We start from the raw sequence: 25,460 nt of genomic DNA on the forward strand, positions 1-25,460 counted from the left end.
AATAAATGTGAGCCGGGGAAGAAGATGGGCTCACAGGCATGTAGCGTGACAAGAGAACACGCTAGTAAGCGAATGTTTACACGTTTATACGGCCGATAAAACTGCAACCCTTACTTCGTATAGCTGTCTACTAATTTACTATCGCAATCAATGACAAAACTGAGACTTGTCTTCTTTCCCACTCCTTCCCCACTTAGAACAAGGAGCCATCTTCTTTTGGAATAAATAGTTTTATTCATTCATCATTAATCTATTATCGCGCAGAGCCGGTATGTATGTAACGTTCAATTTCAATTTCGGTTCTTATCACCCACCCAAGCAAAAAAGAATGAGCTCGGCAAAAGATCAGGCTGATGCCCATGACCAGTTATAAAGTAGACGGCCCGATCTCGGCCATCCGGGTCGGGCCGATCTTGGTTTTTGCACGTGGCCAGCCCGTTTGCCGACCGCCGGCAGGTAGTTGGCAGACGACACCGGGCCGGCGTCATGACCGCCGGTTAAATCGTCGCGACCGCTTTCGACCGACACACGGACCGGCGACTTCCCCGACGGCAACAGTATGGCTTGACCGCGGCCAGCATTCTTTTGTCGGGATTCATTTTTAGGTTTTCTTCATTTTTCTTTTTTGAGTCACGTATACCGGGTGCTTTTTCTTATGTCATTTTTTAAAGCCTTTTGTCGCAGATGCCAGCGTGTTCCACTTCTTCAACAGAGTTGCCTTAATTGATCGACGTTACATTCTGGATAAGTCGCAAGTGCAGAAACATTCTATTGAAAAAATCGCGCTAAGTATATTTTTATCTAATCGCTTTAGGGCACATGCTGTAATGGCGAAATTAGAGGCCGTCAACGTGTAGGACCTATTCAATTGGAACCAATTTTATAAATAGCACCAATTCCAAATATACGAAGTCAGAGTAAGCAAAATGAGTTGGTGTTCTGATTACTTCCCTCGTGCATTGCATATATTCGCAGTGCAGCAAGAAAATAGCTATGACATGTGCACCAAGACATTTTTGCCGTATACTTTGACGTATATCTCGAAACTGGCTGGTTCCAACTGAATAGGCCCTGCATGTTAACGGACTCATTTGCACCATTCTAACATGTGCACTAAAGTTATTAATTAAAAAGTTAATTGGCGCATGATTTTGTCAATTAGCAACTTATGCACAACTCATTTAGAATGTAATGACCACCTGTAAGAATGACCCAGATGAAGAAGCGGAATGTTGGTATCTGCAACCGGAATTTAAAAAAAAAATTGACCTAGGAAAAGACACCCTGTATAATTCTCTATTTAATTGATGCACAAGTTTGCATCTTACAGTGCGCTACAGAAGGCGAGCGCTTTGTAGACAAATTATCACTACAGTTCATTTTTTGCCGAATTTTATTCAACTATTAAGATACAAACACAACAGAAATCGGAATAGTTTGTTGTGAAGTGCTGTAATAGTAGTTAAATGGTTGTGCCAAACATAAAATGTGAATTACTCAACGACAGTCTTATATAGGTACTTGAAGATGTCCTTCCTTGAATTGCATAAGTTCATTCGCCAGAGAACTGTGCAGCCAGGTCACTCATCGCTCATTCAACATCTTCATAAAACTGATCTACTTCATCATCGTTGTGACTAGACGTCGAGTGTAGGCTTGTACTCCCTTTATTCTAAACTTGTTATTGCTGTCACTGCTTCTCCTTTCAGGCACAATTGCCAATTCTTTCACGGCTTGACTAAATGGAGCTGTAAACTGTAATTGATCTACCGTAGCGAATATTAGTTCTTGTATTACTGATTCTTGTTTACTTGACTTGAATTCTTGTATTACTTGACTGATTCTGCTATAGTCCCGCTCTGGTATCTGAAGACACGTGCTATGTGAGTGAGTGAGTGAGTGAGTGAGTGAGTGAGTGAGTGAGTGAGTGAGTGAGTGAGTGAGTGAGTGAGTGAGTGAGTGAGTGAGTGAGTGAGTGAGTGAGTGAGTGAGTGAGTGAGTGAGTGAGTGAGTGAGTGAGTGAGTGAGTGAAGAAACTTTATTGCAGGTCCGGCGAGGACGCGAACTCGTCGTGCACCCGGCTAATCCCACGTCGGGACCGGCAGGTCTAGCCCACCGGCCCGGTCGCGGGCACGCCGGACAGCCAGGATTTGCTTTTCTAGAGCGGGGCTACACAGAAGCGAGTCCCACTCCTCCTTGGTGAACTTGGGGTATGTCGACCCACACTCCCAGAGCATGTGCGCTAGAGTGGAGGTCTGGCCGCAGGAGGGGCAGGCGTCGTCGCGATACACGTCCGGGTAAGCCTCGTGGAGAACGGACAGACACGGATACGTGCTGGTCCGCAGAAGCCTAAGCGAAACGGCTTGCGCCCTATTCAACTTGGGGTGAGGGGGTGGAAAAACCCTTCTAGACATGTAGAAGAATTTAATAATATCGTTGTGAGTAGCGGCGGCGTCCCTGTGGCCGTATGGAGGTGCTTCTTGCAGAGGAAGCGCGGTCGGTGAGGTCACGCGCAGCCTCGTGAGCAGACTCATTTAGGTTCGGGGGAGCACTCTCGACCGACCCTACGTGAGCGGGAAACCAGTGGATTGAATGATGCGTGAGAGCATATCGACTCGAGCTGCTAAGAAGACGAGCAGCTTGCTTGGCGATGCAACCTTTCTGAAAAGCCCTAACTGCCGTTTTGGAATCGCTATATATCTCGGACCCATGACCGTCTAGCAGGGCAAGGGCGATGGCGGCTTGCTCGGCGACTCCGGGGTCTGAAGTGCGAATGGAGGCGCTATTGGAAATCTTGCCGTTGGAGTCGACCACAACAATGACAAAGGTCTTCCCATCGCTGTACTCCGCGGCGTCGACGAAGCTTGCTCTAATGTCTCGTTGCTTGATGTGTTTGAGGATGGCTGCTGCTCTGGCCTTGCGTCTGCCCTCGTTATGGACGGGATGGACGTTTCGGGGCACAGGGGCCACTTCGAACTTGTCTCGAATGCACCTAGGGATCAGGGTACTGACCATCGGGAATCCGGCCGGTTGGTAACCCAGCTCTTCGAGGATGTGTTTACCTGCCGCTGTGGTGCTCAGGCGAGTGAGTTGTGCGCGTTCTTGGGCTTCGGCAATCTCCTCGGTAGTGTTATGCACCCCCAGCTTGAGGAGATCCTCGGTATGGGTCCTGATGGGTAGCCCGAGAACCCTCTTGACCACTTTGCGTATGAGAGCGTTGAACTTGTCTCGCTCCGCTCTGAGCCAGTTGTGCATAGAAATTGTGTACGTAAAGTGACATAGTACGAAGTCATTGATAAGCCTGAGGAGATTGTTTCCCTTCATATCTCGGTGCCGGTTTGCTATTCTGCGAACGAGGCGGAAAGCGTTGTCCGTCTTTGCGATGATCTTGCGGAGAGCCGTTCCGTTCCCGCCGTTGAATTCGACAAACATGCCCAGGACCCGAATAACGTCGACCCTGGGTATCACCCCCCCCCCCCCCCCCCCCCGTCACAAGTACGAAGACTGATGCTGCTGTCGGAGACTGGCTTCCAATCTTTGGGTCTGCCTCCCTTCTCTTTTCTGTAAAGCAGCAGCTCCGACTTGGCGGGGGAGCATCGAAGTCCGGTGGGGCGGAGATACTCCTCGATCACGTCGATCGCCTCCTGCGTGGATTCTTCGACTCTGCCCTCGCAGCCGCCGGAGCACCATAAGGTGATGTCGTCGGCGTATATGGCGTGCTTGACGCCCTCTACGCGTGCCAACCTCTCGGAAAGACCAATCATACAGATGTTAAACAGTGTGGGTGAGATGACGGCGCCCTGAGGAGTGCCCCGCCCTCCGAGGGGCACATCGTTGGAGCGGAAGTCCCCAATGCTAAGCTTGGCCTTCCTGTCCGTTAGGAAAGAGCTGACGTAGCTATGGAATCTGGAACCGAGACCCAGGTCTGAAATGGTCTTTACGATGAAGCTGTGGAGCACGTTGTCGAAAGCTTTCTCGAGGTCCAGACCGAGTAAAGCCTTAACGTCTCTGGAACGGCCATCCACAGTCTGATGCTTTATTAGCTTCATTGCATCCTGCGTCGAGAGTCCGGCGCGGAAGCCGATCATGTTGTACGTGTAAACCTCGTTGTCTTCAAGGTACCCGTTGACCCTGTTGAGGATGACGCGCTCCATGACCTTGCCGACGCAGGAGGTTAGAGAAATCGGCCTGAGGTTCTCGATGCTCGGGGCCTTGCCGGGCTTGGGAATGAGCACCGTGCAGGCCATCTTCCATTCTGCAGGAACAACGCCGCTATTCCAGGACTCGTTGATTTTGTCGGTCAGAAAGACGATCGACGTGTCCTCGAGGTTTCTCAACATTCTGTTGGTGACTCCGTCTGGACCCGGCGCTATGTACGTTTCAGGAATGGGACATGTATAACTATTGTTTGGGTGCTGAATATCGGACCAGACACTTTGTGAACACTCAATAACTCTAAGCATTCTACTTATGAACAGGTTCTGAGCTATAAACCAGCAGCTACAAGCATTCAACTTCAGTGGGCACGGTGGACTTGGAACGAGCATGTGGCCTAACAAGCCATTCTTCTGCCTTGTGCAGGTGCTTGTTCTTGGGCTTGCCGGATCAGCGAAAGAAGACGAACAGTTCATCGAGCTTATCACCACCACGCAATCCCAGTCTACAGCTGCGTCACAATCGTCGCAGTGCTCAGCGCCTCGATTCCCTGGCATCATATCTTCACTGCCTCGTGGCGTTCCAACAGCGCCATCTAGCCCTCACGTGACTTCACCGCATCGAGCTATAAACCAGCAGCTACAAGCAGTCAACTTCAGTGGGCACGGTGGACTTGGAACGAGCATGTGGCCTAACAAGCCATTCTTCTGCCTTGTGCAGGTTAGTCCCTACTACAGCTCCATAAAAAGTGACTGCCGTTATCTTTTGGTCCTACCGTGCCCACAGCACTGTGTCTCAATGGCTTATGATGTGTACTGTATGTGCTTGCTTTTCTTGTGCGGAGACGTTGAAGTAAATCCAGGCCCTAATCCAGAGGAGTCTAGCACTCGCGAGTTGCTGGAAAAGTTGCTTTTAGGTCAGAATAAACTAGCTGAGGATGTGGCAGCCCTCCGAACACAGCAAACAAATATGGAAAAACGTCTTGCGGAGTGGGATTCCCGCTTCCTAGAAATAGAAAAGCAAACTGAGCGCGTGGACAGCCTTGAACGAACGGTAAAATCCTTGGAGGCCAAGATTACTGACTTAGAGGACAGGAGTAGACGCTCAAATCTAGTGGTCTTTGGCGTGCCTGAGGACGAAAATGAAACAGAGGCTGATTTGCGGAACAAAATTCTAACTGAAATTTTTTCTACTAAACTTGAAGTCACATGTAAATCAGTTGGCAGAATTCACCGTCTTGGTCGGTCTGGCAATTCCAGACCAGTCATCTTGTACTTTCAGGATTACGAAGAAAAAAACCAGATTATGAAAAATGCTTACAAACTAAAAGGTTCCAATACATCTGTACAAAATGACTACTCGCGAGATACGCTCAGGAAGCGTAAACTTCTGTGGCACAGTGCTTCAGAGGAAAGACAACAAAAAAGGAAAGTAAACTTAATTCACGAAATACTACGCATTGATAATAACGTCTTTGTTTGGGATGATACGGAAAACGCTCGAGTAAAAATTGGAAAGTACAACAATTCTAAGAAAGACTGACTTCACTATGCAGATAATAAAGAACTCCGTATTATAAACATCAATGCCCGTAGTATTGTTAATAAATGTGATCAACTTGAGGCTATTATTATAGGTTATAGTCCGCATATAGTTGTTCTAACTGAAACATGGCTACACAGCGGAATAGAAGATGAAGTCGTGTTCCCGCCTTCTTATCGTGTTTTTCGACGCGACAGACCAACGAGAGGAGGTGGGGTAGCTGTACTGGTAAAGAAAAATATGCCGTCCACTCTTTTGCGTCAGGCTGACGATATAGAAACTATTAGCCTAAAAATTTCTTGTTGGGGACAATCTTTCCTGTTGTTTGCCGTTTATCGAGCACCCGGTTCACCGCTTCAATTCATGAGTGATTTGCGTACGCATATCACTTCGTTCACACACACAAAAAAAATATTTCTGTTAGGAGACTTCAATCTTCCAGGAGTTAATTGGGAGGATAATACTTCTTGCACTGAACTTACTCCCCATGTCAATTATATGCGTGATATAATTCTATGCCACAATTTACATCAAGTTGTAACTTTACCCACGCGAGTATACGGATCTTCGTCGTCAATACTTGACCTTGTGTTTGTGAATAGAAATGTCGAAAAGTTATCAGTGTCTGTTGAACGCGGCATATCTGATCATGAAATGGTATGTTTTTCATGCTGCTTGGAAAAATGCAATCGCAGTAATGCAAAAAGTGTTGTAGTGAAGGACTTTTCACGTGCCAGGGACGAAACTATTTTAGATTATCTAGATTTTCACCTCAGCAACTTTAAAGGAAACAATGTTATAGAACTTTGGGACAGGTTTAAAGAACTTTGCACATATTGTGTTCAAAATTTTGTACCAAACAAGACAAAGAAAACAGCGAAAGTTAACCCTTGGGTTACGCGGGAAGTCATTCACTTGAAAAGAAAGATTAAACGCTGGAGACGAAAGAACGCCCCTATAACGCAAATTCAAACCGCAAGAGCTAAATTAAGCTCGTCTATTGGGCATGCTAAACGGCGATATTTTAACCACACTCTGCCCAATTTTATTCGTACCGCGCCACAAAAATTTTGGACATATTTGAGTAAAAAAAACAAACCAATTGAACAAATAGTGGATGGCGGCATTCTTATCGTCGAAAAGCAAAGTATTGCAGAGCATTTCAACACATACTTCCATAGTGTCTTTGCAAATACAAGTGATACATCGATTCCCATTTTTTCTTTGTCCGTTGCAAACTCGGACCTTGTATCTGTACCTGGCGTAGTTTCTATGCTTCTTAACTTAAAAACCAAATCAACCCCTGGTCCTGACAATATATCGAATGTTTTTCTGCGCCGATACGCAGAAATGGTGTCCAAGTTTCTTGTGATCATTTTTCGTGCTTCATTATCCACAGCAACTCTTCCTATTGACTGGCTAACTGCACGCGTAGTACCTGTACCGAAAAAAGGGGACCTAACGCTGATAAGTAACTATCGCCCAATATCGCTAACGTCATCATGCTGTAAGATGCTAGAACACATCATAGCTAACTACATTACTAAATTCTTAAGTGATAACAGTGTACTCTCACCTGAGCAACATGGTTTTCGAAAAGGTTTTTCTACTGTCACCCAATTAACATCGGTTATTCATTATTTTGCGAATATTCTAGACAAATCCAGCCAGGTAGATGTAATATTTTTAGATTTCAGGAAAGCATTTGACCTTGTTTCACACTCCAAGTTAATTGAAAAACTTCGATTAATTAACATTCCTTGTTTCATTGTTAATTGGGTTTCAGCATACCTCACTAACCGAAAACAGTTTGTTAGTATCGATACTTACCATTCCCATGAACTTCCAGTTACCTCAGGCGTCCCTCAGGGTAGTGTTTTAGGGCCTTTATTATTCTTAATTTATATTAATGACATTGCCAGCGTTGTCACAGCACCAGTTCAAATAAAACTGTTCGCTGACGATTGTGTTCTGTTCAGTGAGGTAACCGGTTGCGATGATCAGATAACCCTGAACAATAATCTTCAAAACCTTCTTTCTTGGTGCAATCGTTGGAACATGGAGGTAAATGCTAACAAAACAGTTTACATGAAGATAACTAAAAAAATAAATAGCCTATCTTTTCCTTACGCTCTCGGATCTGAACCATTAACCGAGGTTAGGGAATACAAATATCTTGGCGTCACAATAACTCATAACCTGCACTGGAACATTCACATTTCTAACGTATGTGACTCAGCCTTTCGTAAACTCTGTCTTCTACGTCATAAACTAAAACAAGCTCCCGCTGAAACTAAACTTTTAGCCTACACATCAATAATAAGGCCAAAACTGGAGTATGCCTGCATAGTGTGGGACCCTTACACTAAAACGAACATTGGTGCACTAGAAAGAGTACAGCGTAAACCAATCAGATTTATTTTTTCGAAATACCGTATGACTGATTCCCCGACAGCAATAATGAGACAACATGGCATTCAGACATTGGAAATACGAAGAAAAATACAACGGCTGAAATTTCTTTTTCTTCTTAAAAATAATCTCCTCGCCCTCACTGCTGAGCCTTATGTAACGCCAATGGCAGCACGCCGAACACGTCATCGTCATGCTGACTCTCTAACTCCCTATAATGCCAGAACTAACATTTTTAAATATTCTTTTTTCCCACGCACTATAACCGATTGGAATAATTTACCTCAGTCGCTACTAAACAGTGCTGATTCCATTGACCGTTTGAACTACTGATTTCATAGTAATAACTGAAATTGATCTTTGTGTTACATTCCTTCTCATTGCTTAAAATTGTACTGACGGTTCATTTGTACATTTACTCTTCACTTTTGTTTTGGGAATTGTTTGGTTACAAGACCGAGTGTTCTTTTTACCCATTTGGTTCTCGCAGCTGGTGGACTCCATTGCTATTGTGCACACTAATTTGGTCCTTTTGTTCTTACGTCTGCAAATGCAATTATTCTGTATTTTGTATGCCCCTCCTGCCTGGGCCTCAATGAGGCCTGCAGTATTGTATAAATAAATAAATAAAAATAAAAATCCATGATTTTTCAAGACAAACACTAAATACGCATTAAGTAACCTGCGAACAACCAAATCTACACTTTTCCGCCTTCATCGTTAAGCCTGCTTCCCTCAACCGTGAGAACACGTGTTTGAGGTGCGATACGTGCTTTTCCCAGCTGTCCGAAAAAATTGCTACGTCATCAAGATATGGCGAGGCGAACTCCTGCAAGTATTTTAGGTCAATATCCATTAACTTGGAGAAGCTAAACGGCGCGTTCTTCAGCCGGAAGTTGAGGGCGAGAGGGCGGAAAGTGCCTACAGGTGAGATAAAGGCGGCATAGCGGCTGGCACTTTCTGAAAGGGGAACTTGCCGGTATCCCCTCACGAGATCTATAGATGAAATGTATTTAGCAGCGCTAACTCTTTCGATTCGTTCCTCAATGTTGGTATCGGGTACAGCTGATCCCTAGTGATGGCATTTAACTTCATGTAGTCAACACACGGACGAGGGTCCTTATTAGGGGTTTCTACAAGTATTAGCGGTGACGTGTAGTCACTCTCCACGCTCAATAACTCCCAACTCTAGCATGCGCTGTATCTCTGCCTCCATAATTTCTCTCTGTCGTGGAGACACCCTGTAAGGCTTTGATCTTACGGGTTCGGTTGATCTCAGCTCTATTTCATGCGTTATTAGTTCGGTTCTACCTGGCCGATCGCTGAATCTGTCGAGATATTCTCCTAACAGCCCTCTTAGCTCATCTAGTTGCTCGGGTCTAAGAGCGTGCGAGCTTACCGAATGTTTTACTACTTCTTCTAGGCTGATTTCAGAGTTGGAGGTCGCCTTATACTCATTAAACATGGTCCTAGTGTCATCCTGCTCCTTGATGGTAAAGTTAACGACTCCGCTCCGCTCTACGTACGGCTTCATCAAATTGCAGTGATATATCCTCACCTCCTTCCTGCGACCGGGCATTTTCAGAGCATAGTTAGTATCTGAAAGTTTGTGCAACACTTTAACGGGCCCGTCCCAGTGAACTTCAAGCTTGTTCTTGTTCTTGCTTGGAAGGTTTGAGGATCATTACCTGGTCTCCGGCGTCAAACGTACGAAGCCTCGCATTCGTGTCGTAATAGAACTTGGCGTTCTTTTGAGCTACTCCCGTGTTCTTTTCGACTAGTTCTTGGGTTGCACTTAGCCGTTTCAGTAGATTTAGCACGTCTTCTACCACTGTTGGACTCTCTCCTCTTTCCGCCCACATCTCTCTTAACATTCTCAGTGGAGAACGGCGTGTCCTCCCATACACTAGTTCTGCTGGCGAGAACCCTGTAGCCTCATGTGGAACCGTTCGCAAAGCAAACAAAGTGGCCGGAAGACAATTCTCCCAGTCCTCTTTGTGCTCGTAACAGAGCGCCCGCAAAACTCGCTTAAGCACTGAATGCCACCTCTCTACACTACTTGACTGAGGGTGATAGACGGAATTGTGTATTAACTTTACCCCCGCACTTTTGCAAGAATGTGGAAGTCAGTGCGCTGGTGAATACTGACCCTTGATCCGCCTGAATTTCGGTGGAAACCTAACTTGTGCAAATACTGTCAAAATCGCGTCTACTACTTCGGTGGAGCCAAGCTCTTTCAGAGGGATTGCTTCTGGAAACTTTGTAGCCGGACACAGCATGGTAAACAAGTACCTGTAACACGACTTTGTCTTTGGTAGAAGCCCTACCGTGTCTATCACAAGTCGTCTGAAAGGTTCTGTTATTAAGGGCACTACCTTTAGTGGAGCTTTCCATGTTTCTCCTGGTTTACCCTAGCGCTGGCAGGCGTCGCATGATCTTACAAAGTTTTCTACGTCTTTGAAACAGCCAGGCCAGTAGTATTCCATAAGCAATCTTTGATTTGTTTATGGCTAGGTGGCCAGACCACCCATTTCCATGACAGAGACTCAAAAGGTCCTCCCTGTACTTAGTAGGTACGACTAACTGATCTAGAATCCTACCCTTTCGGTCTCTGTAGTGCCGATACAACAATCCTCCTCTCTCTTGTATCGTCACGTTGCGCCTAGCAATGACTTCTTTAACTGTGTGATGCAATTTAGCTAAGCTGTCATCATTCTTTTGCTCGACTGCAAGTGAGTCTCTGTCCATACGTAAGAGCTGATCAAAGTTCTTTGAGGCGGGCGATAGAAACAACCCTGTCTCGCTTGCGAGTGCGTCAGCGGGCTTGTCCTGCAGGCGTGAACTTTGACACTCTATAGTGATCCGCTCTCATTTAGCTGGTCAGTTGGCAGGCTTTCTTCAACCGTTTTTTCGTCCCTCGAGCCTAGCTCGGATTCGGTTACTGAAGTTACCTCTTTTGCTACTTCCGCTGGAGCAGCTTTTGCGTTTTCAACCGAAAGCGACGCCATTTTCCGAGCTTGGCCTAGCGTCAACGCCTGTACTACGCCCTCTCCCAGTTTAAGCCCTTTGTCACGCAGTAACTGATCTGACCGATTCGAAAAAATGTAAGCCTGGGGTACTGCAGCGACAAAAATTTGGAAACTGCAGCCTCGGTCACGAGCTCCCCGAACGGTCCGCTGATTTTGACTTTGGCCATGGGCAGACACACGCTGTATTCTTCTACAACCTGTTTAATTATCTGGGCCATGTTGTCAGTCAGGGCTCGAGACGGCCGGCCGAGCTGAAAATAGCTACGATTGAAGATTTTTCAAAGTCATGCACGAAAACAGACATTCGTTCATTTTTGGGACTTGTTTGTTACTATCAACGGAACTTTCCGAATTACTCGCAAATAGCAAGTCCTTAAATGGACGCTATCCGAAAAGGAGCACCGAATAGCGTGCACTGGGATAAGGACAAAGAGAACGCTTTCCAAGGTTTGAAAACGCTATTGGTTTCTTGCTTCGCGTGCCAGACTACACAAAGGAATTCATAGTTCAGTGCGACGCAAGCGACCGGGGTATGGGCGTGGTACTTAGTCAGGTCGGCGACGATAATGAGGAACATCCTATCCTCTATGCCAGCCGTAAACTAACTGTAAGAGAGGAAGCCTACAGTGCTTCAGCGTAATGTGCTTGTTTGGTTTGGGCGGCCCAGAAGCTGTCGTGTTACTTGTACGGAGCGAGGTTCATCGAGACCGACCACTGTCCTCTGACGTGGCTCAATGAAATGTCACACAAAAATGGCAGCTTGCACCGATGGAGCCTCACTCTCCAAGAGTACAACTTCGCCGTTAGATTTAAGAAGGGAAAGTTGCATAGCAATGCGGATGGTTTCAGCAGGCTAATTTGAATTCTGCGTTTAGGGATCCCGCCTCAATTTTGGGGTTGTTATTGTTAATTTTGTTAAAGGGACACTAAATGTTACTATGAAGTCAAGTTAAAGTGATAAAGCAATGCTCTAGAACGTCTAAGGCGTCAATATAATCGCGAACAGAGCTTTACTAGCCGAGAAATTGAGGTAAATGGATGACACGATTTGAGAACTATAGCCCGATGACGAAGGTACTCCTCGTCATAATTTATGTCACTGGTACTCAACTACTCGTATTAAAAAGGTCATTTCATTAGGTTATAAGACGGAAGAAAATGCTACTTGTCTACTTCTGTTTGATTCTAAGAAAAAATAACATTTTGACGTTACCCTTCAGTAGTATTGGTGGTCGAAAGCTTTCGTTTTCGCTTGACTGCGCGCTCCACTCTGCGCCGCGTTGCTTTGGAGTTTCAGTTGTTTCGTTATCGCGTCGTGCTGCGCTGGTTCTGCTGGCTCGCGAAACTTGCATTTGGAACAAGCAGCGAGAATGCCACGTCCATGTCATGTCGTGGGATGCGCGAACGGTCCGCGGAACTTGGCCAAGGGCAGTTGCAGCGGCGAATCCAACGTTACTTATCACTGTGTGCCAACGAGTGAACCTCTCCGTTCTAAGTGGTTAAGTGCCGTACCTCTGCCACAGCTCGTTGGCAAAGACCCGTAATATCGCATAGTGTGCTCGCTGCACTTTCGTCCAGAGGATTACGAGTTCAACGCCGACTTACTGAAGTCGTGTGGAGTGCCTTTCAAAGCAATGCTTTCCCGTAGCGCTGTTCTGTCGGTCTTGCCTGCAGTGGCGTAGCTAGGTCGTCTGGCACCCGGAGCCCATAGGACTTCTGTCACCCCCCCGCACCCCCCCCCCCCCCCCCCCGGGTGTAGTCGAGGATATCGACAATTTCCGGGTGTCTTCAGACGGGGTGGTGAGCGCGGCATTTGGTTTTCACGAAGGAAAAGCTACAAATGTGCGAATATGTACAGCCATGACATACAGTTGCAGTCGTAGTAGTACGCAACGACGCCGGCAGCGCGAGCCCGCAGCAGCAGGTCACGTTCATCAGTGCTTAAATCGCCAAAGTCGAGCCCAGCATCGCGAGCCAATGTGTCGTTGTCAGGGTCGTCCATTGCAACGAGCGTCAAAGTTGGAGTCATAAAATAAAGAACCAGCTTATCGTCGTGCGCTATCCCTTCCGCTAGCCACCATAGTTACTTTCGCGGTGCTGTCGGCTCCGTCTTGGCTCTGTTTCTGGCCGCGCGTTTGCGTTTTGCGCAGAAAAGGCGTAGTGCCGTCTGCGGGCGCTGTTTTACTTCCCGACGGCGCAACGTCACTATGAGACCATGACGTCACCACTCCTCGATCGGAGGGCGGGCGATTTGAACTGCGCTAGAGGTATGCGGACGCTTCAGCACGCATTTTCTTTTAAAATAAGTCTCTTCTTCGTATGAAACAAGCGTTTCGAGGTTTCTGGGATGGTATTTCAACAGTCCACGTTGACTTAATATTAACCTTTAGTGTCCCTTTAAGCCTAGAAGGTCTCCTCTCATTTAGCAGGACCCCATCCATGATTGCTCAATTTGTCAGCACGAAATTCCTTCCGTAACGAAAAGCAGCATTTGTTATTTCTGCACTTGTGTTTTCTTTGAAGCCTAGCGGGTCTAAAGTGAGATCCAAGATGCGTCATCGCGGCGCAGAGCCGTGTTGTGGGGTCCGCTTTGCAGGTGCCGGTCCTTGTTGGAGTCTTTGGGGCGATGTCATCATTTCACAGCTGGTCACTGCAAGCCAAAGCAGCCCCCCCCCCCCCCCCCCTTGCCACCAGCCATTCTCTTCCTGCCCAGCGGTTATCAGCAATGGCCAGTCGATATTTTCCGGGCCATGGAGGAGCTGTTACGTTCGACCTGCGGGGGCTGGCGATCTTCGGGGAAGCGACAGTCCCCAACCGAACGGCGCCGGCATGTCTACTGCGCAGTCGGCGGGCCAAGTATTGTTAGTGGATTCGCCGTCACCGTCGCGGTTTGTTTGAAGCGGTGGAACTCCTGGAAGAAGGTGTTTTGCGGTGCGGTCTCACGAGTCCCAGAAGTGGTCAGTCAATGGACAGACGCGGCGGCCACTGTCTGCAGGGTCAGCTCTGGGATCAAAGAGGCGCCTGCTCGGGTCAAGACCTCTGTCTGCGAGAACCCTCTCACCTCGGTGTGGTTAGTGAAACCTGTGCGGAAGTGAGTGTGTAAACCTTCCCCCTCAAAGGCTACAATGACTTTGGACACTCCGAATTGGTCGACTGTTGAACGGCCGTTCTCCCTCACCTAGGGATCTAGGGAGGACAGAGCGTTTATAAGCAGCCGTGGCGCGGCTGCTGAGTGTGCATTCTTTTTCAGTCATGCTAGACTGATGAACTGTAACGTTCTCATGTAGATACTGTAAATAAATCCCATATTCCTCGTTCTCGATGAAAACAAGTCTCTCCCTTCGACAACGTCCTCAGCGTAACCGAAACGAGACGGCACACGCCAAGGCACGTCAGCTCGCGAACCGCGCCGGCGACCGTCGTCCATGGGACAGCACCAAAGACTGCTTGACCAGTTACAATGAAATTACCAAGGTCCTCTGCCTGGCCCGCCGCACCTTCCCTCCACCCAGCGACAAGCTGGACAGGGCGCAGGGGGTGGCCCTCAGACAACTGCAGACGCTCACGTACCCTAACCCGGCACAATACCATAGGCTCTACCCCGGCACATACCCGACGATTATATGCAAGGTCTGCCACACCGATATAGCCACTTTAACTCACATGCTCTGGGACTGTAACAAAAACCCGCTCGGTGCTAACTCCGAAACCCTTCCGTCGCGGTGGGCCGCTGCCTTGCGCAGCCCCAGCCTCGGTGACCAACTATGGGCCGTCCAGCAGGCCCGTGAGGCGGCGGCGAGGCAACACCTCGACGTCCCCACGTGGGAGACCTAAGGCCCCGTCGGCGAAAGCTCTGCAGAACTCTAAATAAAGTTGTTACCAACCAAATAAAGGCTTTCAGTATTAACGCAGTGAGCTTATATTTTATTACAACATGTATTTGCATGCTAATTATTATTTTTTTATCATACGCTGCGAACTTTGTTTAAACAATTTTGCACGCATAATGACCACGCGATCGCGTCGGTTGGCTGAACCGAGTCCGTGTAGCACTGGCAAAGCGCGCTCGCGTTAACCGCGGTTAACCCTGTGAACCATGGTTAAGCTTAACCGCGGTTATATCTGCTCGTGTGCCTGCGAGCACATCAAACGGCTGTTCCATTGTCGCACGTAGGCCGTGTATGTATACGCGCGTACTGTTCTGCACCGTACGCTGGCTATCACAAAACTTTGGAAAAGTTTGGTTCCGTGAAGCCTCACTTACCGCGGGAAGAAGGCACCCCAGGCCGCAGTGAATGCATGTAAACGCTGAGTCAGAAATGACGAGTGATGCGCGGTCACCCGAAATTTATTCCATAAAGCACGATTCCTCAAGCCACAGCGAGATTACGTGTTTGTGCTCATAAACTCCAGATGCATCGCAAATGGGTCGGTATGTCGTACTATCAGCGTCAAATGAAACGTGAACAGCGGAGCGCGTGGCCTAAGCATAAGTGAAGCTATAGTGCGCGTCGTCCAGTCATCACCATTGACAGGCGCGCACATGCGCTTTGGCCGCACCGTGCGATCCCCCTATGGTGAGATATTTTCGCTTCTGTTCTGCTTCATATATTTGAACGGGAGCAAATAAAAATAAACGAAAACAGAAGCTAGAATATTGCACTTTACGGCGAGTATTGTCGCACAGTTCGCCGAAACCATAAGTGCTATAGGCGCGAACAGCGGTGCGCGTTGTGCAGTTGGCCCCGGTTCGCTCATGTGTGTTTGACGCTTGCGCGCCACATTCATTCTTTCAATCGGTCAACTTGCGCAGCGTGGTATTACTGGTAGCCGACCTGGGCGTGCCGAGCACGTTCGGCCGTTTGACTTCCAAACGGTCGCCGTGCGCCCAAGCGGATGTGCGCGCTTGTCAATGGTGATGACTAGACGGCGCGCACTATAGCTTCACTTATGCTTGGGCCACGCGCTGCGCTGTTCACGTTTCATTTGACGCTGATACTACGTGTCTCCAATGCATTCTTGCAGTGCAGTGAGAATGCGTACATTTTTTTCGTATCGCCAGACGACTAGCTCGCAAGTCCGTATGAGAGCCCCAGGAAGTCCAAGCAGAGAAAAGCAAGTAGAAGAGAGCGATAAAGGTGGTCTTTTTTAAGAACACGCAAGAACTGGGAAGCGGCCGGTACCTGCGGTTGATGAGAACAGTTCAGTTAGTTGGCTGGGCGGACAAAGTATGTTTATTTTCATCAAAGCCGGTAAAAACAGAGGATTTGACCTCACGGCCCACTTTGCGAAGTTCATTATGAACTTCTTTCAGCATGACTTCGGCAATAGTTATGCGATGAGACATCGCGATTAGCATCTTTGGTTTAGGATTGCTGCGGAGCGCGCGCGTCCGAGCAGCCCGGTTGCGCGCAGCGCCCCGTAGCTTCGTGAGAAATGTAAACAAGAGAGGAGAACTGGCCCGACATAATGGCGGAGCAACGTCAACTTCCGGCTTCACTTATGGTACCTTCGATTTGTCGCCTCCGTCCCTCGAAGCAGAGTCGGGCAGATCCGGAGTTACCCGAACTCAGAGGTAGAGGACAAGCGCGCAAGCCCAACGTGTTAAAACCCCTTAAACATGGAGGAAGGAAACTCAGTTTCCTTAAACTCAGTTTCCTTCCTCCATGCCCCTTAAACTTCGTAAAGTAGTGACACTCTCCTCCTCCGGCTTTGCTCCTCCTCGTTTCTCCTCTCTTTCACGCTCCCTCCTCGACCGACGCCGCCTACACTGCTCGAGCGTAGCAACGGCGCCAACATGCGCTCCTCGCTACTCCGTAGACGCTTCTCGAGCAAAAATGGCACTGATGCACGCCGCGAGGGCCCACGTGATGCTATTAGGCCAATAGCGACGCGGCGTCGGCTTCGGCCAGGGTGAGCGAGGAGGAGGCGGCATTCTTCAAAGCGTGGCACTACTTTACGAAGTTTAAGGGGTTTTAGAACGTGTGACGCTCTCGGAGGAGAGAATGGCAGATAGGTGTTCTGTGTGACTACTGCCAACGTCCGATGTTTCCCCTGTCCAAAGTTCCCAGCGCTTCCGGGAAAACCGGCGGACGCGCCGTGGGAGCGTTCGTCGAGACGCCAGCTCGCAGTGGCCTAAGTTGCGGTGGATCGTCGCAAACTGCAGCGACGCTGTGCTGTGAAGACGTTGCGGGAGAAGCTTCGATCTCGACGACTGCTCTGACGACAGAGCTCGGCGCGCTCGAAGATGGAGGAGAGCGTTCGAGAAGAACCAGCTGAATGCAGGGCGCGCACCCTCTTTCAACCAGCCGAAGACAACGCCGCCTGCGAGAGCGCTCAGAAACGACCAGTCGAAAATGCCATTAGCTTCACAGAGAATGATGTCAGGGGCCCTCAGTTCTTTTTTTCTTTCCTCCATGCATCAATCAGACCTTCTCTGGAGTTCATTATCAGCATCTGTGAAAATGGTGAATTTCTGAACACACCAAAACCAGACAGGGCTCTCAAATCTAAAACAATGAATGACCACGACTTGCATACTTGGACAATGGACAATGCCGACCTATATCACTCTGCCAAAAGGACTTACCAAACGATTTGAAACTCACGGCAGCCTCCTTCCCATTCATGGAGGCACCCACGGAATAGGCACATGACAGCGTACCGCCTTTACAGAAAGCTCGACTGGGGCAGTGACATTCGACATTAACGTGTGACAGGCATCTACGTATTATATTGAAAGAAGCCGAAGCATGGTGGGCATAGTAAGGTAAATGGAATGTTCAGGTGGAGCAGGTGGGACAGGTTCCCGAACGCGGATACAAGTCCAAAAAGCAGGCGCATCCGGCGCCATGAGAAGGTATCGACACCATTCAAGATCAAGTGATCGCAGAAAGCTATCGAACTTTGTCAAATAATTCTTGCGTGATGTGACATAGGTGCCACCAAAATTCACTGTATCAAGAGAGGCGTCTCTGCCATATTTTTGTTTGCAACCATGGCATGCATGCAGACGCAGAGCTGAGAACACCTATGGAAACCGCTAGGCTGTGGACCACAAAACATCGGATTCAGCGGTTCACGAACTTAAATTGCCCGAAGCATGTCCCTCACTAAATCGAATACCAACCAACCTTCTAGGATCTCTCTCGCAGTGGCGTAGCTAGGTCGTCTGGCACCCGGGGCCCATAGGTCTTCTGTCACCCCCCCCCCCTCCCCCCGGCTGTAGTCGAGGAAGGCGAGGATATCGACAATTTCCGGGTGTCTTCAGACGTATATGACACCCCCCACTGGCCCCTTGCACCCGGGGCCCACGGCCCCCCGGCCCCCCCTGTTGCTACGCCACTGCTCTCTCGGCTACATTGGCATCCACCACGACGTTTATTTTCTCCGTGATACTGGCATAGTAAGGTAAATGGAACGTTCAGGTGGAGCAGGTGGGACAGGTTCCCGAACGCGGATACAAGTCCAAAAAGCAGGCGCATCCGGCGCCATGAGAAGGTATCGACACCATTCAAAATCAAGTGATCGCAGAAAACTGTCGAACTTTGTCAAATAATTCTTGCGTCCATCACATTCCCGCTTATGTTCACGTCTTCAACCTGCCTCAACTACCTCAACCATTGCCTCAACGTACTGAAAAAGCGAACACTCCATTCATAGGAGCGCCAGCAGCCCTTGTGTATCCATCCGAAGCCAGCGCGCCGGCGCGCAGCTTTTCCCGCCAAATTGCCGAAACCTTCAAACGCAGCAGTCACTTTAGAAGTGATCGTGCGTTGTCAGTGGGTCAGCACGCCCTAGCTCAGCTCGCACGAGATTTGAGTTTTCCTCTTTCTTCATCTAACATTCAGGACCACTGTTACTCAAGTAATTCAACGTAAATTGTCTGTTTACGAGACCTGAGCTCGCAGGAGCAGTATTTGCGACGATGTGGATCCAAGTGCGAACCATGGACGGCGGTAAGTCGGTGCGCATTGATGGCCTCTCAAAGATCACTAAGGTGGAAGAACTGCGGCTTCGTGTTCGCGATGAATTCGACGTCGAAACAGCGTTGCAGAGACTCTTCTATCGAGGCAAACAGGTAAGTTTCCGCTGCAATTTGAGCTCGGATATGTGCGGGATGACCAATTGGTATAGTCTTTTGTCTTAAGGCGATCCTCGCATAATTTGCACTTAGCATTTCGCTGCGTACGAACACTGCGTTGCGTCGAATTAGGGTGTGCAAATTAGTAGTGCCTCTGCATATTTTCGCTGAGATGCAAGGTGCTTTATAGCATTTTCCGAATAACAGACTAGATTGGGCAGAATGATTTTAGTCATAGTCGGAAAAAGTTCACAAACAAGCTTGTGTGAAGATTGGACTTCCAGCGCTGACAATTTTTACAATAGAACGAAGTGTTGACATGTATGATTTCTGTCTCTGTAGCGAGCGTTTAGCTTTTCTATTAGTGGTGAGGGCTATTTATTTCTGAACATTTTTCTATATGTGGCTACATGTTCCGTTGTTATCCAAGTTTTTATATGGTATTTCGAAAGGTATCTCAGTGCAGCAGTTGTGTATTGCACTTGAATGCACTGCATCTTAGCAGTCAGTAGTGCTTGCGGAAATGTTACTTTCAGTTATTGTATTGACGTAACATAATTCTGTTCATCCCACAGCTTTGCTAGTCTCTTTAGTTGATGGGCCATTTTACAAATAACATGTGACTTTAGTATGTTAAGGAGATTTTTGTGGGTGAAGTAAGGTATGTGTTTGCTTGTACGTTTAATCTTACTAATGTGCACAATTGTTGGTGTTAAGGTGACGTGTCATAAATTTATGCTGCATTGCTGTGATTGGTTTGTTTACCTTTGTTTCAGCTGGAAGATGGCTATACTTTATTTGATTATGACGTTGGGTTGAATGATATTATTCAGCTGCTAGTCAGGGTTGTTCCATCAGATTCCACAAGCACATCTTCTGCAAGCTCTTCGACTTCACTCAAAGAGAATTTGAAGGTGAGTTGTGATTTTAAACATTCCTATCACAGTACTATCTTAAAGCTTCCCTGTATTGTCTAAAGATACTGCAGGAAAGCTTTGGAAATAAGCTTTCATGTTCTGGTAAATTACCAGTGTAGATAAGAGGTGATGAAACTGAAAATCGCAGTTTCTTTTTGCAAGACTGCCTTGTGTTCTGAAAGTTGGACATTATAGTAAAAGTCAGAAGTGCAACCACTGTGCTGTTAGGATAGTTCCTGTGCCTGGAACAGTAGTCCTCTCCTTCATTTGTGCACTTTTTTAAATGTTCTGTTGGGTAACATGCCTGTCTGTTGTTAATTGTTTTCAGCAGCATATGCTGCTCACTAACGGACAGTGACTCATATTCTAAGGACAAATCATCTAAAGTAGGCAGCAGAGTTTAGAGATATTGAAAAAAAAAGCTCTTTTACATTTATCTAGTTGCATAGACTGGGTTTTATAACTTGGGACATAACATTTGGCTGATTGAAGAGATATTCTATCACTTATGGTCAGGTTAAGTTTCTGTTGTGTCCCTCTGCAGTGCTTTATTTTGTGGCTTGAAGCAAACTAGCCTTTCCTTAGTTTCTGTGATGGCTCTCTGGACGTACACATTGGTTGTGCTAGCAAAGTTGGAAATGCTGCTGTAATGTACTATTTGTTTTTATTATGCTAAAAGTAAAAGTCGTGTGCAAAAATTTTAATGTGGTCTGTGCAGCAGTGGCCGATATGCCTATACTGGCAGCAGCATTGTCCAAAACTATGAAGAATACTGCTGGACTGTATTCTTAATATTGGTAGTGGTTGTCACGAGATAGCACAAACCACTGATGTGAGTACTAGTAAGTCCAGTGTAGCGGACGGTCACACCGTAGCTGTGTTGGAAGTAGCGCACATGCTGTCAAAATGGCCCTTCCATCCTCCTCCATACTTCTCTTTTTGCATGTCACAGGGGATAAGCCAGAGCCGCCGCTTTTATGGGAGGCAACAGTCCCTTTCATCTTATCTCCACAGTCCACAGTTTACAGCCTTGCGGTTTCCACAGGTGTTGTCTGCTCTTGTACTCTTGAGAGTTCAGATTCATCATCATCAGCAGCCTGTTTTATGTCCACTGCAGGACGAAGGTCTCTCCCTGCGATCTCCAATTACCCCTGTCCTGCGCCAACCGATTCCAACTAGCGCCCATGAATTTCCTAATTTCATTGCTCCACCTAGTCTTCTGCTGTCCTCGACTGCGTTTCCCTTCTCTTGATACCCATTCTGTAACCCTAATGGTCCAACGGTTATTTAACCGGCGCATTACATGACCTGCCCAGCTCCATTTTTTTCTCTTGGATGTCAATTAGAATATTGTCTATACCCGTTTGTTCTCTGATCCAAACCGCTCTCTTTCTGTCTCTTAACATTATGCCTAGCAATCTTCATTACATCACTCCTTGCGCGGTGCTTAACTTGTTCTCAAGCTTCTTTGTCCATCTCCAAGTCTCTGCCCCATATGTCAACACTGGTAAAATACACTGATTGTACACCTTCCTTTTCAATGATAATGCTAAACTTCCAGTCAGGAGCTCACAATGTCTGCCGTATGCGATCGAACCCATTTTTATTATTCTATGAATTTCCTTCTCATGATCCAGGGTTCCCTGTGATTAATTGACCTAGGTAAACGTACTCCTTCACATACTCTAGAGGCTGATTGGCGATCCTGAACTCTTGTTCCCTTGCCCCGCTATTCATCATTATCTTTGTTGTCTGCATACTAATCTTCAACCCCGCTCTTACACTCTTTCTGTTAAGGTCCTCAATCATTCGTCGTAACTCATCTGCATTGTTGCTGAATAGAACAATGTCATCGGCAAACTAAAGGTTGCTGAGATATTCGCCGTCGATCCTTACTCCTAAGCCTTCCCAGTTTAATAGCTTGAATACTTCTTCCAAGCACGCAGTGAATAACATTTGAGAGATTGTGTCTCCCTGTCTGGCCCCTTTCTTTATAGGTATCGTCTTGCTTTACTTGTTTAGAATTAAGGTTGCTATAGAACCTCTGTAGATATTTTCCAAGGTATTTACGTAAACGTTCTGTACTCCTTGATTACGTAATACCTCTATGACTGCTGGTATCTCTACTGAATCATATGCCTTTTCGTAATCTATGAAAGCCATATAGAGGGGCTTATTGTACTCTGCGGATTTCTCGATAACCTCATTAATGACATGGATGTGATCCATTGTATGGTATCCCTTCCTGAAGCCAGCCTGTTCCTGTGGTTGACATACCCCAGTCACACGAGCATGCCAAAGGTCCTCTGAAGTTAAGGAGCATTGAACTTTCAAAGGCACATTAGTTCAAGGGATATATGTCGGTGCTACACGGTCGCCAGGTAGTCTCCGTTGAAGCTTTTAACAGAAACCGCAACGTGTCCTTAGTGCTGCCATCGCCTCGAAAATAATAAAAAAATATGGCCCAAATGCATCTTATAATAAATTTGTCACATTTTTTTCAGCAACATTTATTTTTCCTGATACATAGAAACATCAAACAAAATGCACACGTAGTAAAGGCATTACTTTACCACAAACAGATGTATTTATTGTAATGATGGCCACCATGTGTACCGCTTCGTACACCGCACGTTGGTGTCGATTATTCGTTGTCGCCTTTGCTTCAGCTGCTTTGTTTCATTCGTTGTGGCTAGGTAGCGGTAGGTACGCGTAAACGCGGTAAAGAACTACAAAACAAAAGTGACAAGGGAAGAAGACGCGCAGAAAAAAGCCATGAGACTCGGATGCCTAGCAGCCGCTAACCAAAGAACCAAATTGTACATGGAACCTGTCTTGTGTCGATGTTGCTGCTGACGACTGGCCGTACCGGCGTTGCTGTAGAGGTGCTTTCATGATGAAGATTGGGGGTGTCCCGAACGTGTTTAGTACTTCAGTAACAGTATTCAGTACTTATAAGCTCGTTCTGAAGAGGTAAAAATTGAACTTCCATATTTTTAGAGATTATTTTTTCTGCTGGTGGACGCCCTCTAGGCTCGAGAGTATTCCCTTGAGGTTTCAAAGGACGAATGTGCACTCCTTTGACAAAAAGCTCCCTTCCAGTAGGGCTCCTTTGCTGTGCCTGTGTGACAGTGTGCATTCTCCCTTGAAGTAAAGGATCTTTGGTTCAAAGGACTTTGAAAGTGCCCGTGTGACTGGGGTATAAATATAAAGTCCAGTGTTGCCCTTATTCTATTGGAGATTATTTTGGTAAATATTTTATATAATACTGGGAGTAAGCTAATGGGCCTATAATTTTTCAAGTCTTTAACGTCTCCCTTTTTGTGGATTAGTATAATGTTTGCATTCTTCCAGTTTTCTGGGACCCTTGCAGTCGATAGACACTTCATATAGAGAGCCGCCAGTTTTCCAAGCATTATGTCTTCTCCATCTTTGATTAAATAGAGTGTTATTCCATCTTCTCCGGCCGCTCTTCCTTGTTTCATGTCTTGCAAGGCCCTTCTGACCTTATCGTTAGTTATAGGAGGAGTTTCTGTATCCTGTTCATTACTATTTTTAATGGAGATATCTTGACTCCTCTAGGTACTGTACAGGTCAGTATAGAATTCTTCCGCTTCTTTTACTATATCTTCGAGATTGCTGATATTACCCTGCTTATTACCCTGCTTACAGTGCATGCATCTTGGTTTGTCCTATGCCAAGTTTCTTTCGCACTGATGTCAGGCTGCGTCCATTTTTTACGGCTTCTTCAGTCTTTGTCAATTTATAATTTTGAATATCACTTATTTTCACCTCGTTGATCAGTTTTGACAGTTCCACGAATTCTATCTTATCTCTTGAGTTGAACACTTTCATTCTTTGCCGTTTCTTTATTAGGTCCTTTGTTGCTTGGGAGAGCTTGCCTACTCGTTGCCTTGGTGCCTTGCCTCCCACTTCAATTGCTACTTCTGCAGCTAGCGTAGTTACGGTTTCATTCATTAGCATATTTGTTTGCAAGTACCAGCCTGAATTTGTCTGGTTTTACCCTTACTGCCTCTAGGTTGACCTGTTTCTTCTTGACCAATTTTGCTCTTTCTCTCATCAAATTGAAGTGAATCCTAGCCCTCATTAACCTATGATCACTGCACTTTACCCTACCTATCACTTCTACATTCTGCACTATGCTGGAAGCAGCAGAAAGTATGAAGTCAATTTCATTTCTTGTTTCACCATTAGAGCTTTTCCATGTCCACTTTCTGTTGCTACGCTTCCTGAAAAAGATGTTCATTATTCGAAGCTTATTCCTTTCTGTGAATTCTACTAGCATTTCTCCTCTAGTATTCCTAGGATCGGTGCCATTGTTGCCAATTGCTTGTTTGCCAGCCTGCTTTTTCCCCACTTTTGCATTGAAGTTCAGAATAAGTAACGCTTATTAGGGCGTAAGGGAGGAAGGGAAGGGAAATCTGCGATGGTCATTGTAACTGTCGTGCATTGAGCAAAGCAGTTATGGCGACCTGTTGTACCCAAACTACTCCGCTACAGAAGGGAGTTAAGCTATAATCACTCAGTGTTCCCAAGTAAACTCTCTGCCATCAAGTTCCTAAAAAAATCATTAAATATAATTTGCAGCCAAGCTTAGCGGATGTTCAATAAAAACATTGTTTAAAACGGACAAGAGAAAGACAGTGGGACGTAGGTGATGGGTATAGCCTTTGTCTCATTGTATTTTGTAGGTTTATTGGTTTTACGCTATGTTTATCTTCAGCTATGAACCAAGTGCTGCAAATGAGTTGAACCTCACTATAACAAAATTGGTGATAGCGAAGTAATGAAATAAACAAAGTTAATACAATTTCCCTTAAAACTCCCATAGATGCCAGGTATTTAGAATTTGACTTCAACAAAGCTAAAATGATCCATAAGTGGATATAATATAATTTTTTGAAAATTCAGAATGAAGACTTAGTGATCATTTCACAGCAGAAAGCCATCATGAACTTCTTTGTTGCGAAGCTGTTTTAGGGCCACAGCTGTGTTAAAGATACGGTGCTTATACAATTTTCCAGGGTGTGTGTATGTTGAAAGAATAAAATGACACATGCACTATTAAAATTTTTTATGCGGTCCTTCAGTGCTGCGCTACCAGATGGTAACTGCCTCTCAACCCCCACACCGGCCAATGTTGGCCATAATGGTGAACAATCATTATAACGTAGTAATGTTTATAAAGAAGTAGCTGACCCTCCCTCTTCAACTTCGTTATAATGAGTTTCTACTGTACTCTGTTTCCTACTTAGCAGGCGATGCCGCAAACAGCTGTACAAGTCGTGGGGGAGAAGCCTC

At 46.6% G+C, this 25,460-nt stretch overlaps 1 protein-coding gene across 1 annotated transcript in view; it reads left to right on the plus strand.

The window, feature by feature from the left end:
* The first annotated feature begins 18,465 nt into the window (after nucleotides 1–18,465).
* LOC126544252 (E3 ubiquitin-protein ligase UHRF1-like) overlaps nucleotides 18,466–25,460 on the plus strand; it is a 96,049-nt gene continuing 89,054 nt past the window's right edge. The window contains exons 1-2 of the mRNA XM_050191504.2: nucleotides 18,466–19,218; nucleotides 19,998–20,135. Coding sequence (XP_050047461.1) covers nucleotides 19,066–19,218; nucleotides 19,998–20,135 — 291 coding nt within the window. The 5' untranslated portion in view covers nucleotides 18,466–19,065. The remainder of the gene's footprint in view (nucleotides 19,219–19,997; nucleotides 20,136–25,460) is intronic.

This window comes from Dermacentor andersoni, chromosome 1 (genome assembly GCF_023375885.2).
Source record: "Dermacentor andersoni chromosome 1, qqDerAnde1_hic_scaffold, whole genome shotgun sequence".
Classification (NCBI taxonomy): Eukaryota; Metazoa; Arthropoda; class Arachnida; order Ixodida; family Ixodidae; genus Dermacentor; species Dermacentor andersoni.